Raw genomic sequence first — 13,250 nt, 5'->3', positions numbered from 1 at the left:
TCAGCCTTCCTAGCCAAGAAGGAAATGAAGCCAGGACTCTATCTGCAAAGGGAATAGAAGGCATCTACATCCCCTTAGCACTCTGGGTGCTGATGGAGGTCTGATTTTCTAATCTCAGAGTGCCCTCTGCTGGGCGCTGAGGTTCCATACAGAAGGGAGGGAAGAGCTAGAACCTAGATTTTGTGGGGGAGGGAAGGCCGAAGGCAGGAGACTGGCTCTTCCTGAGCACTCAGGACACAGAATCAAGTGAAGATCAAGAAGTAGATTGGTTTTTAGTTTATTGAGTAACAATGGCATCATAGTTTTAGTCACTGGTAGCAGATAGTTGGGGGAGCACAAAAATGCTCTTAGAGGATCCCACTGGGGCCTTCGTCCACACCACCCACTGCTTCAGCTAGAGCTCATGGGAGTTGGAGTCAAGGTCAAGCTCTGTATCCTGTGAGTGTAACACCATACCTTCCATTCCCAAGCCCACCTGCCCTTTGGACCAGCTATGGATGCCTGGGCCCTTCTTCCTCTTGGGAGATGGGGGTGGGAGTGGAGGTAGGAGCAGGGCCAAGCCTCAAAAAAGAGGAGCTAAGGTCAGGGTTCTGCTGAATGTCTAACAAGAGTCAAGAGAACACAGAATTTCCTGTCTTAAGATTGTACACTCAGGGCCTAGTTGCCCTTGAGGGTGTGCTAGTTGTCTCCACTCAGATACCTGTGGTATCTGAGGTTAAGCACCATTCCCACAGCTGTGTCCCTCTGCAAGAGGGGGCGCTGGGAGCTCTTAAAGGGGGAATGCTTGCTCTGCCTCCATGGCTTTTTGGTTTGGGTTGGGACTATCGGTGTAGATTTGAGTTTATGATGTCAGAGCAGACCAAGAACTCCTAAGAATGTACCTAAAGATGTCCACACTGCAGTGTGGGGGCGATGGGAGGGTGGCGAGAGTGGTACAGGATGCCACCCCTTTGTTCTGACAGAGGAGAGGAGAGGAAATGAGCTCTTTCAGCATGTGGGGGGTGCACAAACTCCCATCTCCCTTACCCTGATATGTCTTTCTCTGCCAGCCCGGTTCCTGGGAGCCAGGAAGCAAAAGTCGGAAGGAGTCGGGCCCGTTTGGCCTGCTAGTATCCCTCAGTCTCTGTTCAGAGATCCTGGCTACTCCTGTGTCGAGAAGGGGCCCTCGAGGTGCTGTCAGAAATGCCTTGGCCAGTGGAACTGTTTAGGCAGGGAAGTCCTGTAGCCGGCTGGCTGACAGGTGGCAAGAGGCCGAGAGGAGAAGCCAGATTATCAGGACATCCTAGGACAGCACGTCCGTTCCTAGCTTCTAGGACAGCATGTACACACACACGTACACACGTATCATGTGTGTACATACATAAGCATAGGAGCACAGGAGAAAGGGATTATGTGGCCCTGCTCTTTGAAACCAGAGAGGAGAGAAAAAGGCTTAACGGGGGCACCTCTCAGCCTATGGATTGCTGGTTTCAATGGCTGCTTCCTCACCAAGCCCCCGCCCAGTACCAGGAAGAGGGGCAAGTGGCAGGGATGGCAAGGCTCCACCAAAGCAGCAGCCCAAGGAGGTGAGGGAGGGGTCCAGGGGCTGACCCTCCCTCAAAGCCCCTTGTTGTAGTAAACCACTTCGATGCTGGGGTTTTGCTCACGGACCCGAGCTCTCAGCTCTGGCTCCAGCCTGCTCACATGTAAGGAGCTGCAACAGAATAGCACAGGCAGGCTGAGGATCCCCTCAACCCAACCTGCATCAGCCTAAGGGCTCACCACCTCTCCTCCTCCCAGGCTGGACAGTCTCCTTCAACTGCCAGAAGGCCCAGCTCACCATCAAGTCCCCACCCCCAGCATAAGTCTAGTGCCTGCCAAGCCTCCTCCTGGAACACACTAAAGGACCCTAAGGTCAGTGGGTTCCAGAGATGCGGAGACCTATTCAGAGCCCCCAACCAAGCCCGGGGGCAGTACTTACCTTCTCTGGGGGAAGAGGGCACAGCACAAGGGGGTGGCAAATACCAGGCTGGGGGGAGAAGAGTGTTGGGAAGGTTTGTGAAGTTTTGACCTATGGTTGTTGCCTCCCTGCATCCCACCCCATCCCTGGAGACACCCCCTAGGGGTAGAGATTGATTCAGGCCAACGCTGACATCAGGTTCTGGCTAAGGAAAGAGCCTCCAGGGCCATGACCCAGAGCTCCACAGCCAGTGAGTGCCTGAATCAGAAATTAAACGTGCATGAAACTCCTGGATGATACCAAAAGGTATATTTCCATGCTTTCCTCTTGTACACAAAGACTAGAATGTCTTCAACTAGACTGTTGACCTTCAAGGGTGGCGATCACCTGCCAACACACACAACATGCCCTACAAGTGTCTAAGAGCCCTACCAGCTGAATGGATGAATGAATGATGTACATAAACATCTTAAAATCAGCAAATACCCACCCACATCCACCAGGGAAAGGGCACTCCCACACACCCTAGCTAAGTCCCCACACACTTACCAGAAGCCCACCAGTCCCACCTGCAGGGGCGCTCCCAGCCAGGGGCGACGCTGTAGGGAGACAGAGGCAATGGGATGGCTTGTGTCCCCTCCTCCCCTAGCCCCCACCGCATTTCCCCTACCACAGCTTTATCCCATCAACCCTGCCTTTGAGTCTTTTCTTTCTCCCAAGACCATAACAGGCTTGGGATTTCCAAATCACCAGCCTCCAGTCCAGCCACGCCTACTTGCGACACCCTCCCTAGTGTCCCTTCACCCACTCTCCCCTCACAGGATTGGTTCCGCACTTCCTCCAGGAGCTGCTTTCTTCAGGAAGCCTCCTCTAACATTCTGCTCTGCTCCCGTCCCAGTAGCAGGCATGAATCTGTCCCTTTCCTGTTCTGCACGCCCTTCTCCATTCCCTCCAGCCACAGGGACCAGCGTTCGGTTCCCCCAGTGGGCACAGCTGGTGCTCAAGATATATTGGTGAATAAATGATTCAATAAATGAGCTTGTAGTCCTGTGCCTTCTCTGTTCTGTTCGTGCGTGTGTGAGCCTGTGTGTCTCATTGTTGTCGGTAGGTGACAGCATGTATATGGTGGCCAGTGTGATGGTGGTGGTCCATCCCCGTGTGTGTCAAGAGGCCTCTGGAGTGATACCAGCTCTCTTCAGGACAGAAACCATTTCCTTCCTTTCCTTATCCTCTCCTCCTGCTCCCTCCGTGTTCCTTCACCCCAGCCCACTTCCTTCCTGCTGAATGAATGAGTGAAGGTGGAGGGGGCAGCCCAGGGGTGGGGCCAACAGGGAGCAAGTCTCAGACTCCTGGGCCAAGCTGGAAAGAGGGTTGGGGACTGGTCACTTCTGCTCCCAGCCGTCACCTCTTCCAGGGTGGGAAAGGTGGGTGTGGCCTACCTTTAGGAAGTCTTTCTTCTCCAGAGTGTCCATGATCACCGGGGGGATGGCTGCAGGGAGAGCAGGGCAGAAGAGGAGGTAAGAGTTAGTGGCATGAAAGTCAGGATCGTGAGGAGGGGTGGATCCCCTTCACAACTCTTCCCACTCCCCCGGGAGTGCTCAAAACCCCTGGAGAATGCACCCGTTCTCTTAGAGCCTCCCTTGCCCCACCCAGGCACCCCTGCCTCACCCATGGCAGGAATGGCCATGCAGATTCTCGATATCACCACCTGGAAGATTCCCTGCTTGGCAGCGGCCACTGAGTGGCCAAGTCTCTGACCTTCCTCATCAGTCACTGGGATGCCCACCTGCAGTTCCCTGAAAAGGGCAGGGGGTGGGGGTCAGATCACAGGCCCACATCCTACCTGCACTGCCCTCACGGGCAGCTATTCCCTGGGGTCCCGTCAGATATCACAGATTCAGATATCATTCTAGGATCCCAGAGTCAGACTGAGACTGTGCCCAGAAGCTTCTGTTTGGAGAGGGAGAGGACGGTCCCCACCATGGGCCGGTGGGCATGGCGGGATGATGTGCCTACCTGCACGCTGGGCCTTCATGCCAGGAGCTGGAGCCACTCACCTCTGCCTCATCAGGGGGATGTTGATACAGTTGGCAGCTGCCACAGCTGCAAAGGGGACAAATCTGCCCACCAGAGGGGGCAGGTGCTGGGGGGAGGAAATATATCGTTTAGTGGTCCTAAGGGCCATGGAGTGGTGAGGAACTCTGGGGAGGGATGTGGGGAGCCTGTAGGTTGGTGTGGACGAGCGATGGGGAAGAGGGAGACAGATAAAGGGTAAGTGAGGAGGCAGTACAATGGGGGGGGGGGGCATTTACCTTGGTGAGGGATTTGAGTCCCAGGGCTGTGGCTACAGCCCCAGTGGTGGCACTCACATAAGCTGTTCCCAGCTGCCTGTGGGTGGAAGAGGCAGGACACAAGGTTGGAGGTGAACAGTCCAGCCTGTGGTTCTTTCCTTCAGGGACATGTCAAAATCCTCAATACGTGAGGCGTGACGGGCAGAGAAATTCCTCCCCTGCTACAGCATAGACTTGCCTGGAAGCTCCAATCCCTCGGACAGGGCCTCCCTTAGCACAGGCAAGAGGACCCCAAGCCCTCAGGCCAGGAGAGTGGGGAGAGGGGCGGGCTGAGGGGAGGGAGTTGAGTCACTGGCTGCAGGAGCACTCAGGAACAGGAGCAGACAAGAGGGAGCAATGGTAGGCCTGGGGAGGCCAGGGCAGGGAGAGAGTGGGGGGGGGGAGTCCCGGTGAGGGGATGAGCTCTCACCCCACAGTGATGGGAGCGTCGCCGCTGCGATTGGAGTAATTAACAACAGCATTGAAGGACTGATTCACCCACTGCCAGAACACCACGGTCGGGGTCTTCCTGAGGGAACAGAGACACTTACTGCTGCTCCTGCTACAGTGTCCCTTATCCTCAAACCCTAATAAAGAAACCCTAAAGGTTATTCCCAAACCTTCAGGAGGGACCCGGCTGATGACCTTAGAACTTGCTTCGGGGACCTCTGCACGACCCTCCCCACTGACACGACCACATACACTTGTCTCTGGGGTGGGAGGAGCCCTGGGGCTGAGTGCTGAGGAATGTGAGGGATTCTAACACAAGCTGTCATTCACCCACTATTTTCTGCCCAAACTGGCCTCACCTAGTCATCAGGCTACACTCTAGTCTGGACAGAGTGCTCAGGGAGGGGACACACGGGGCAGGACCTGCCTGTAGAAGGTGAGCATGCAGCCAGTGATGGTCATGTTCATGGGCACCTGGGCTGACATACGGCCAATCAGGACCACCTTCTCCCCCGTGTCCGGATGGAAAGCAGAATCGTACACATACTTGGCCCTCCACAGCTGGTCCTCAGTAAGCCCTGGCGTCACCACGCCGGCCCTGCGGAGAATGTCAAGGAACAGACAGGCAATTCTAGGGGCAGATCTGCCCCCACCAGCCCTGACCACTTAGCTCAGGGAAAGTCTGGCCAGAGGACCAGGAACTTTGGCCCTGAGTCTCAGAATAAAGGAGCTCCTTGTCTCTGGGGGAGTCAAATCTTCCAGAAGGGCACCTATTTCCATTTTCCTTCTAGCCACATAAAGGAGGGTGCCCTTCTGTTTCTGCCTAAATGCCTGGTCATGGGTAATGGTAGTTTCCAGTGGGTCAAAAATGGCTGGGGGCATCTCAAGGGTATTTCCTCTTGGGGACAAGGGGGTGCTCTCCTATCTCCTTGGGACTCAACTTGGAGCCCCATCTGTCCTTGAAGAGGGTGGGCCTAGCAGTGGGACAGTACCCTGTGGAGGGTTGCGAAACATACAGCAGCCCCCCACCCACAAATATCAATGCCACCTCCTCAACCCAAACACCCTGAAATTCTCTGGGTTGAAGCGCTGTGCCATAGTTGCCTGTGATTCCAACATATAGAGCTAGGGAGTAAGGGGGTCAAGGAGTGGGACAAGGTCACTCTCAAACTTGAGGAGATAGATGCAAAAGGTACCATATTAATGGCAGGGAATGAGTACCCCAGGGTCTCATTCGGACGGGGCAGGGGGCTACCTGTAGTTCTGCACGATGTTCCGGGAAGCTTCCAGCTGTGCTCCAGACAGCAGCAGATTTCGGGGGTCAGTAACGGTGAAGAAGTGCCGGGCTCTGCCCAGGAAAGTGCTTTGGTCCCAGCGAGGTTCCTGGATATTGATATCTAAGGGCAACTCCCCCATTTTCTGCAGAGCAAAGATCAGGATCAGAGGACTCCAAGGAGGGGGTTCAAGAGCTCTACCTGCGGGAGCCTCTGGTGGCTCTGCCCTGGTCCCTGGGCCTATCACCAACCCCTTCTAGAGCTCAAGGTGACTCCAGATAGGTAAGCAAGGGTTGGGGGGAGGAGTTGTTTTCCAGGCAAGGCCCTGGCTCAGAGGCCTGCAGCCATTGGAGGAGGGGGCAGGGGAAAACAGAACCAGAAAAAACAGATCTCTTTTGCACCCTGGCCTTGTGCAGCTTTTCATCAGTGAGGATTTACACGTGTATGGTTGATGCAACAGCAGCAACTAATCCTATGCAGCTACTCTTGTGCTCTGTGTGCACAAAAGTGTGTATTATATGCGTTATCCAGGCATGCTCAGGTCAGCTTCAGGGCCCGGCTGCCTTAAGACCTAGATACAAACCCCCAAGGCTGTCTGGGAAGATGGCATAAGCCGTCCCACACCCCAGCCCCTGATTGGAGGAGAACAAGGGCTCACTGGCTACTTCAGGGCTTATCTATTCCAGATCTCAAATAGGGGACTCTGATGCCAGCCAAGCATGCGTGCTCGCAGTCATGCACAAGTCCCCCTCTCCAGGGGCATTTTTCTCAACCCACACTGAATGGCCCAAGGCCCTCCTTGTTCCCCAGCTGGGCAGGGCTGGCACAGACACCCATCCATCTCTCCCCAAGCCACCTACGTCTAGAAAGGAGGAGTCAGTAAGTGCCCTCTCCACCCAGTACCAAGAGGAAAGCCTGAAGCAGCCGGCTGGCTGTGTTAGGCAAAATCCTACAATATGACTAATCCTCTCCAACCGCACTTCCTCCCGCACTGGAGGAGACACCCTCCCCTCTCTCACAAACTCACACTCACATGCCCACATACAAAGATACGTACATGCCCTACACAGATATACAAACGGCGGACACGCACTGCATACACTAGCCCACAAAGACCGTTACTTGCACACTCACACATACGCGCACACACACCCACCCCATATCCATCAACTGCAGACACGGGAATGTGTGACCACATAAGGCCCCACCCTGACATTACTCCCACCAGCCAACCTCCCCTCGTGCCCCAAGCACCTCCCTAGAACCGAAGATACTGAATCCGGGTAGGACAGAGAGCACACCCAAGGCAGGCTTCCCTCCCTCTTAGCCCTCAACCTCCTACTCCCCTGAACCCCGCGAACCCCGCCCCGGACAGCCAGCACTCACGCTTTGCTGAGCTCCTGGGCTTCTGGCCTCTGCAGCTCCCGGACCCGCCTTTCTCTCGGCGCGTCGCCCCTGCCTCCGCCCCCCCAACCCATCACGCGTAACGTCACGCGTGACGCTGACAGGCAGGAGGGGCGGGGGCAACCCCCGCGCGTCCGCCGGGCGTGCCCAGGGATTGGCAGAGCCTGGGGGCGGTGGGTGCCATTTGGGGCGACGCCCCCAGCCCCGGCTGCAGGGAGCTGGCTCTACGCCGCCTCCCAAAGCCAATCAGGGCTCGGGGAATAGGTTCTGGCCCGTCCCCAGGCCTAGAGAGGAGGGGAGGAGCCGTGGGCGCTGCCCCCTTTGCTTGCAGTCCCCTGACTGGCCTCGGGAGGCACCCGGCTTCGGCAGCAACGCGTCTAGGTGCCCAGGGCGAAGGCTCCCTGGGCGCAGGACGAAGGCTGGCGGCGTGGAGGGGCCATCCTCTGATGGTGCGCCCGGAGGGACTCGGGTTACCGCCTGGGTTGTTTACTAGATGGCCGCCTTGGCAGTGGCCTTTGCCTACTTGGCCCCCTGGGCTCCTACCCCAGTTCTCACAAGCTCTTCTCACAGCACTTGGGCATTCGCAGTCCTCCACAATCTCGTTCCGCTCGTGTCTGTGCCCCTTCTATGTCCCCACCCTTTTCCTCCTCCAGCCCCCTCCTTACCTAGCTCCACTAGGTCCCAGTTTCCTTACGTCCCCGATCCCTATCCCGGCACCACAGACCTAGCCCCAGTCCCTGCCCTGGGAGGTGTAGGGGAAGAAGGCTCAAGGTAGCTCTGTCTGCATCAAGCAAGTGGCTCAGAAAGATTCTTCCTCCCCCTGGTGTCCTGGAACCAGTGATCCACTCTGTCCCCTTTCCAGAACTGAGGGGCCAGAGAGACACTTTGTGACATAGAAGGAAGACGCATGAGAAAGAAGTCAACACTCACACACACACCCACACCCACCCCCACACACATATACTTCACAACTCACCCAGTCACCTTAAAGGGCACGCCTGCCGCACGCCCAGGCGCCAGCCCACGATCCTGTCCACCGCATGCTCACGCCCCCACTGCCCAGGTGACATTCCTTCACTGAGGCCTCACAGGTGACGCGAAGGGGTGACAATTGCGAGCCCTAGCATCTAGCTTGGCCTGGAGAAGACGCGGTTCTGGGCTCTCCTGCGCTGAGCCGGTAGCGGGAGGGGGCGAGGCGTGACCCAAACCCTAAATTCGTGGGGGCGTGGTGGGGCATCAGAACTCGAACTGCATGCAGGGGTCTCAGCCCAGGTGACGAACGCCTGACCCGAGCGCCCGAAACAGGGGGCGGAGAGAGTGACTGGCGGCCCTCGCAGCCAATGGGAGCCCGGGGCTACGTAGGCCAGCCCCGTTCCAGCAGCTAGGCGGAGCGTGGGCGGGGTTCCCCGGACGCTGCAAGAGCTTGCGCCCGCGCCCACCCGCTGGCGAGGCCCGCGGCCGCCGCACCAGCAAGCAGGTGAGGGGGGCCAAGCTCAAGAGGTGGGGGCCGAGGGTGGGATGCTGCGTTCTCAGTCCCAGAGCTGCTCTGGGGGACTTAGCCCCGGGTTTGGGGCGCGATGTTGTGGGACTCTAGCCAGCAGGTCCTCCCCGCAAGCCTGGGAGACGTTGAAGCAACCCCTTTCGACGGGAGAGGGGGTGGGAGGGACAGCAGCCTGGAGCCAAGGGATCTGTGGCGGTCGGGAAATCTCTGGGGCCATTGGCTGCAGCTGTCCCAGGTGCTGACGCCCTGCCTCGAGACATGAGCCCCCTGCCCACAAACACAAGGAAAGGCGTGCAGTGACTGGTCCTGCCCCCAATTTCTCTCACACCGCTTGAAACCCTAGGGCCCGCAAGAATCCATCTCCACTCTCTCAGCCTCTACTGAGAACTGGTCACTGGGGTGGATGACTCAGCTGAGAGCAGGAATGAGGGGTGAATGAGAGGTTCCCACTGGCGTTGTATAAATGACTCCCAAAATCCACGATGGTGCCTGGACTGGGCCAGGGGTGGGAGACGTGAGGGACCTAGGGCATGGGAGGGCAGGAAGCTCAAATCAGGGCGAGGGGTGGAAGTTCTGGGAGGCAGCAAGGGCAACATTCACACCCTTGTCCCAACCCCTGCTCTCCCTCCGCAGGCCTGGAGCGCACACTGCTGTGAGGCAACGGAGGTGGGGTCTCCCAGTCCCTGAGACCCCAGTCCCGCACGGAAGGCTCATGGAGCCTGGGGCACGCGGGGCCCTTTGCTCCAGGGCTAGCAGATTCTTTCTGGACCTGTAGGGCGCCGCCCCAGTCTAGCCACAATGGCGCACAGTTTTGCGGTGGGCTTCGACCCACTGGGCCTTGGAGACCTAAGCTCGGGCTCTCTGAGCTCCCTCTCCTCCCGAGGCCACCTGGGCAGCGACTCGGGCTCCGCAACGCGATACCTGCTGAGGAAGCAGCAGCAGCGGCTGTTGAATGGGCCCCCCCGCGGAATCCGAGCCTCATCGCCCATGGGCCGTGTCATCCTCATCAACTCTCCCATCGAAGGTGGGGGCGGGGCCCAGCTTGGGCCGGGAGCTAAGGGTGGGGGTAAGGGGCAGCAGCACTAAGTAGGAGGAGGCAGAGCCAATATGGGTGGAGGAACCCAAGAGATGGGAGTCTTAAGGATGTGGGAGGTGGAGGGTCTCTGTTTACCCTTACACTCTACCTTAAAAACCCTTTCCTTATGTTTAGGCCAATCCTTTAGTGTTGCAGGGCTGTAGAGAGGTCAGAGGTGGAAGATAGGAGCCGGGAGGCACGGAAGAGTGTGTGTGGTATGCTAGCCCCCAAGTGAGCAAGATAGGGTATTGAATTGGCCCCTCCATCCTATGGACTCTGCCTTTCTCCAATCCCTTTGTGTACGCCTTTGGTGGGGGGCAGGATAGAGAATGATATAACCCCATCAACCAGCCCATTGTGTGACCAGCTCAGTGCAGGGCTGTGAGGAGTCAGTGCCCAACTGAGCAGACAGAATTTAAGATTTCAGGTGCAGAGGCCCCTGACCAGTTCATTCAGGAGAGCGTGCGACTCTTGATCTCAGGTCATGAGTTCAAGCCCCATAGTGTGTGTACAGATGATTTCAAATAAGTAAATAATAGGGGCGCCTGGGTGGCTTGGTCGGTTAAGCGTCCGACTTCGGCTCAGGTCATGATCTCACGGTCCGTGAGTTTGAGCCCCGCGTCGGGCTCTGTGCTGACAGCTCAGAGCCTGGAGCCTGTTTCAGATTCTGTGTCTCCCTCTCTCTCTGCCCCTCCCCTGTTCATGCTCTGTCTCTCTCTGTCTCAAAAATAAATAAACGTTAAAAAAATTTATAAAAAAACCAAGTAAATAATAATAATAATAATAATAATAATAATAATAATAAAAGATTTCAGATGCAGAAGAAAAGAAATAGAGGTAGAGCAGCAAATGTTCCAAAATGTGGGGAGAAGAGGAGGGTTGAGGGTCAGGAAGAGAGCCCCAGGACTGAGCCCAGGTACCTAATCAGGGCGTACCTAATCTTCTGTAGTTGCCCAATGCTGTTTCATTGCACTCCTGTTCTATACCAGCCCTGCTTAGGTCCTGTAGGGGACCTAGAGAAAAATAAAGGTCAATCGTCACCTTCCAGAAATTTACAGGGTAGCAGAGCTTAGAGACAGAGCAATGAGAACAGCTGCTGCTGGGGTAGAGGTATCCCAGATAAGGCTGGAAGTGGAAAACAAGAGTACAAGTTGCGGGGGGGGGGGGGGGATGCAATTAGGAGACAGCCAGGCTGCAGTGACAGATGTGAGGCGACACAGAGCTAGTGAGTAAGGCAGGACCTTGAATGCCCATGGGGAATGGGGACCCCCCTGGGGTTGGGCTCTCTGCGGGCCAGATGCCATAAATGTCTCCAGCTCCCCTTTTGTCTCTCAGCGAGCAGAACTCCCCTGGCTGGATCCCAGAGTGGGCTTTTCAGACCCTGTTCCTCCCCTCTGACCCAGCTGGGCATCTCTGTTCTCCTCCCTGAGCCACTGGGGCAGGGATAGCCATGTTGCTCAGGCAGCAGGCTTTCCTGCCTCAGTGGCCCAGCATGCCCACCCCCATCATCTACTATGATGGGCCTCACCCCTAGGTGAGCTGTAGGGCACTGCTGAGGGTCAGCACTGTCATTTGGGTCATGGAGCAGAAGTCCTCAGAGGAGCTAGGAGACATGGTAGGGGACAGGGAAGGCACTGGGGCAGGACCCTTGTAAGTCCCATTGTATTAAAATAACTATGTTTTACCTCCCCTTCACAACCACGCACACCATGCCCAGCTACGATGTAAGAGCTCTGTCCACTGTCCTGCTAAAGATCCTCTTACAGAAGTTCCAGGATTGCTCTCTCTTTCTGCCTCACCCTAGAGCCCCGGTGCAGCCAGGAGAGCAGGGTCTCCCAGCAATGGGAGGACTGGGGCATTGCTCTGACCTGCCAGCCCCTACCCTGTCTGGGCTGGGAAGCTCTGAGCCCAGAATCTTCCCCCTCTGCCCGAGCACAAACATCTCCCAATTCACTGAAGCCTGGAACCTCTCCCCCTTGTTACTATTCAGACCATTCCAGAGGCCTAAAATAGCTGATAAGGGAGAGACAGTGGGAAGGGAGAAACTGCTACCCACCTCACCCCCACGAGTTCCCACCAGCTCTGCAAACTCAGCTGGTCCCAAAGGAAATGCATCCTCTAATCCAAACCAGCCCTTTCTCTTCACTCTCCTTGTTCATTGGTCTATTCACTCATTCCTCCCTTTATTCTTTTACTCATTCAAAAAAGACTTAGCAGATATCAAGTGCTGCGCAACACATTGGAGATATATTGGCAGAAAAGAATTACAAAGTCCCTACCACGATTGAGTTTACAATCTAGTGGAAGGAGACAGACAATAAAATATGAATAATCAGTATATGAATAAATAATATATGAATAAGCAAATAATGAGAAAGGATGGTAAGAATCTTGGAGGTACTAATTTGGACGGTACGACAGAGTAGCGGTTCTCAAACTTTGGAATACATCAGAATTGCCTGGGGTGGGGGGCTTGTTAAAAGACAAGTTGCTGGGTCCTACACCCAGAGCTTCTGATTCATTGTGTCTGCGGCGAAGAGCAAGAGCACACATTGTTGTTATATAATTTTTTAAGACTCTATTTTGAAGTGATCTCTATACCCAACCTGGGGCTCAAACTCATAACCCCAAGACCAAGAGTTGCATGTCGTACCAACAGAGCTAGCCAGGTGCCCCAGGTATACATATTTTTTGAATAAGTTCCTGGGTGCCGCTGCTGCTGTTGGTCTGGGGAGCATGCTTTGAGAACCGCTCTAATAGAGACCATTTGGGAAGAAGGGAAGGGACTTCTTCAGGTAGGGTAGTCCAGGAAGGGTTCTCCGAGAAAGTGGTGTCCGAGCCAGGAGGGGCTGCAGAATGGATGCTGGCTTTACAAAAGTCTGGACAAGAGTATCAAGGATTGAGGGAACACTGAAATGATTGGCCCGTGAGAGGAACAGGAAGGAGGTCAGTTTGGCCAAAGCTCAGTGAGGTTAGGGATGGTGGCCAGAGGTGAGGGTAGGGAGGTGGGCAGAGGACAGCCCATGGAGGGCCTTACCGGGCATGGGGAGCTGTGGAGTTCCTTCTAGAAGCCGGAGCAGGCATTGAAGTTCTCAATAAGCAGTCTACTGTAAAAGCTGGCTCTGGCCACTGTAGGGAAGGGTCTAAATGAGGCAAGAATGGAGGTGGGGAGACAGTGAGGAGGCTGTGAGTGCCTAGAGGGAGAGGTCGGTGGCCCAGGCTAGGGTAGTGGAGGTAGAGAAGTTTCCATCCTCAGAGGCCCCAAGCTCCTATGCTC

General features: G+C 55.9%; 2 protein-coding genes across 5 annotated transcripts in view; one reads left to right on the top strand and one right to left on the bottom strand.

Annotated features, from left to right (window-relative positions):
* Positions 1–261: 261 nt before the first annotated feature.
* Positions 262–8,573, bottom strand: SFXN3 (sideroflexin 3). 2 transcript variants are annotated; one of them, XM_043597296.1, is made up of 11 exons: positions 8,374–8,573; positions 5,975–6,138; positions 5,147–5,317; positions 4,700–4,798; positions 4,252–4,327; positions 3,997–4,082; positions 3,608–3,735; positions 3,379–3,428; positions 2,489–2,538; positions 1,961–2,008; positions 262–1,693 (listed from the first exon to the last, which is right to left on the bottom strand). In XM_043597296.1, exons 2-11 carry the CDS (start codon positions 6,133–6,135, stop codon positions 1,597–1,599), a joined length of 966 nt encoding a protein of 321 aa, XP_043453231.1. In that variant the 5' UTR covers positions 6,136–6,138; positions 8,374–8,573; the 3' UTR covers positions 262–1,596. The 2 variants fall into 2 exon arrangements, with proteins under 2 accessions (XP_043453231.1, XP_043453230.1); XM_043597295.1 differs by lacking the exon at positions 8,374–8,573 and adding an exon at positions 7,380–7,647.
* Positions 8,574–8,776: 203 nt separating this feature from the next.
* PDZD7 (PDZ domain containing 7) overlaps positions 8,777–13,250 on the top strand; it is a 19,415-nt gene continuing 14,941 nt past the window's right edge. Inside the window, exons 1-2 of one of the 3 annotated variants that reach the window (XM_043597281.1) lie at positions 8,777–8,874; positions 9,532–9,922. In XM_043597281.1, coding sequence (XP_043453216.1) covers positions 9,697–9,922 — 226 coding nt within the window. In that variant the 5' untranslated portion in view covers positions 8,777–8,874; positions 9,532–9,696. The remainder of the gene's footprint in view (positions 8,875–9,531; positions 9,923–13,250) is intronic. The other 2 variants (XR_006299833.1, XM_043597282.1) reach the window with 2 other exon arrangements.

This window comes from Prionailurus bengalensis, chromosome D2 (genome assembly GCF_016509475.1).
Source record: "Prionailurus bengalensis isolate Pbe53 chromosome D2, Fcat_Pben_1.1_paternal_pri, whole genome shotgun sequence".
Lineage (NCBI taxonomy): Eukaryota > Metazoa > Chordata > Mammalia > Carnivora > Felidae > Prionailurus > Prionailurus bengalensis.
Note: the sequence above shows the minus strand (reverse complement) of the source record. Positions and strands in the feature narration are given on the sequence as shown.

What these genes read in the sequence shown, in the direction of transcription:
- SFXN3 (XM_043597296.1), bottom strand. Translation starts at nt 6,135, where the DNA reads ATGGGGGAGTTGCCCTTAGATATCAATATCCAGGAACCTCGCTGGGAC. An exon ending in AACATCGTGCAGAACTACAG is followed by an intron (nt 5,318 to 5,974) that starts GTAGCCCCCTGC and finishes CATTCTCCGCAG; the next exon opens with GGCCGGCGTGGTGACGCCAG. An exon ending in ATCCCCCTGATGAGGCAGAG is followed by an intron (nt 3,736 to 3,996) that starts GTGAGTGGCTCC and finishes TGCCCTTTTCAG; the next exon opens with GGAACTGCAGGTGGGCATCC.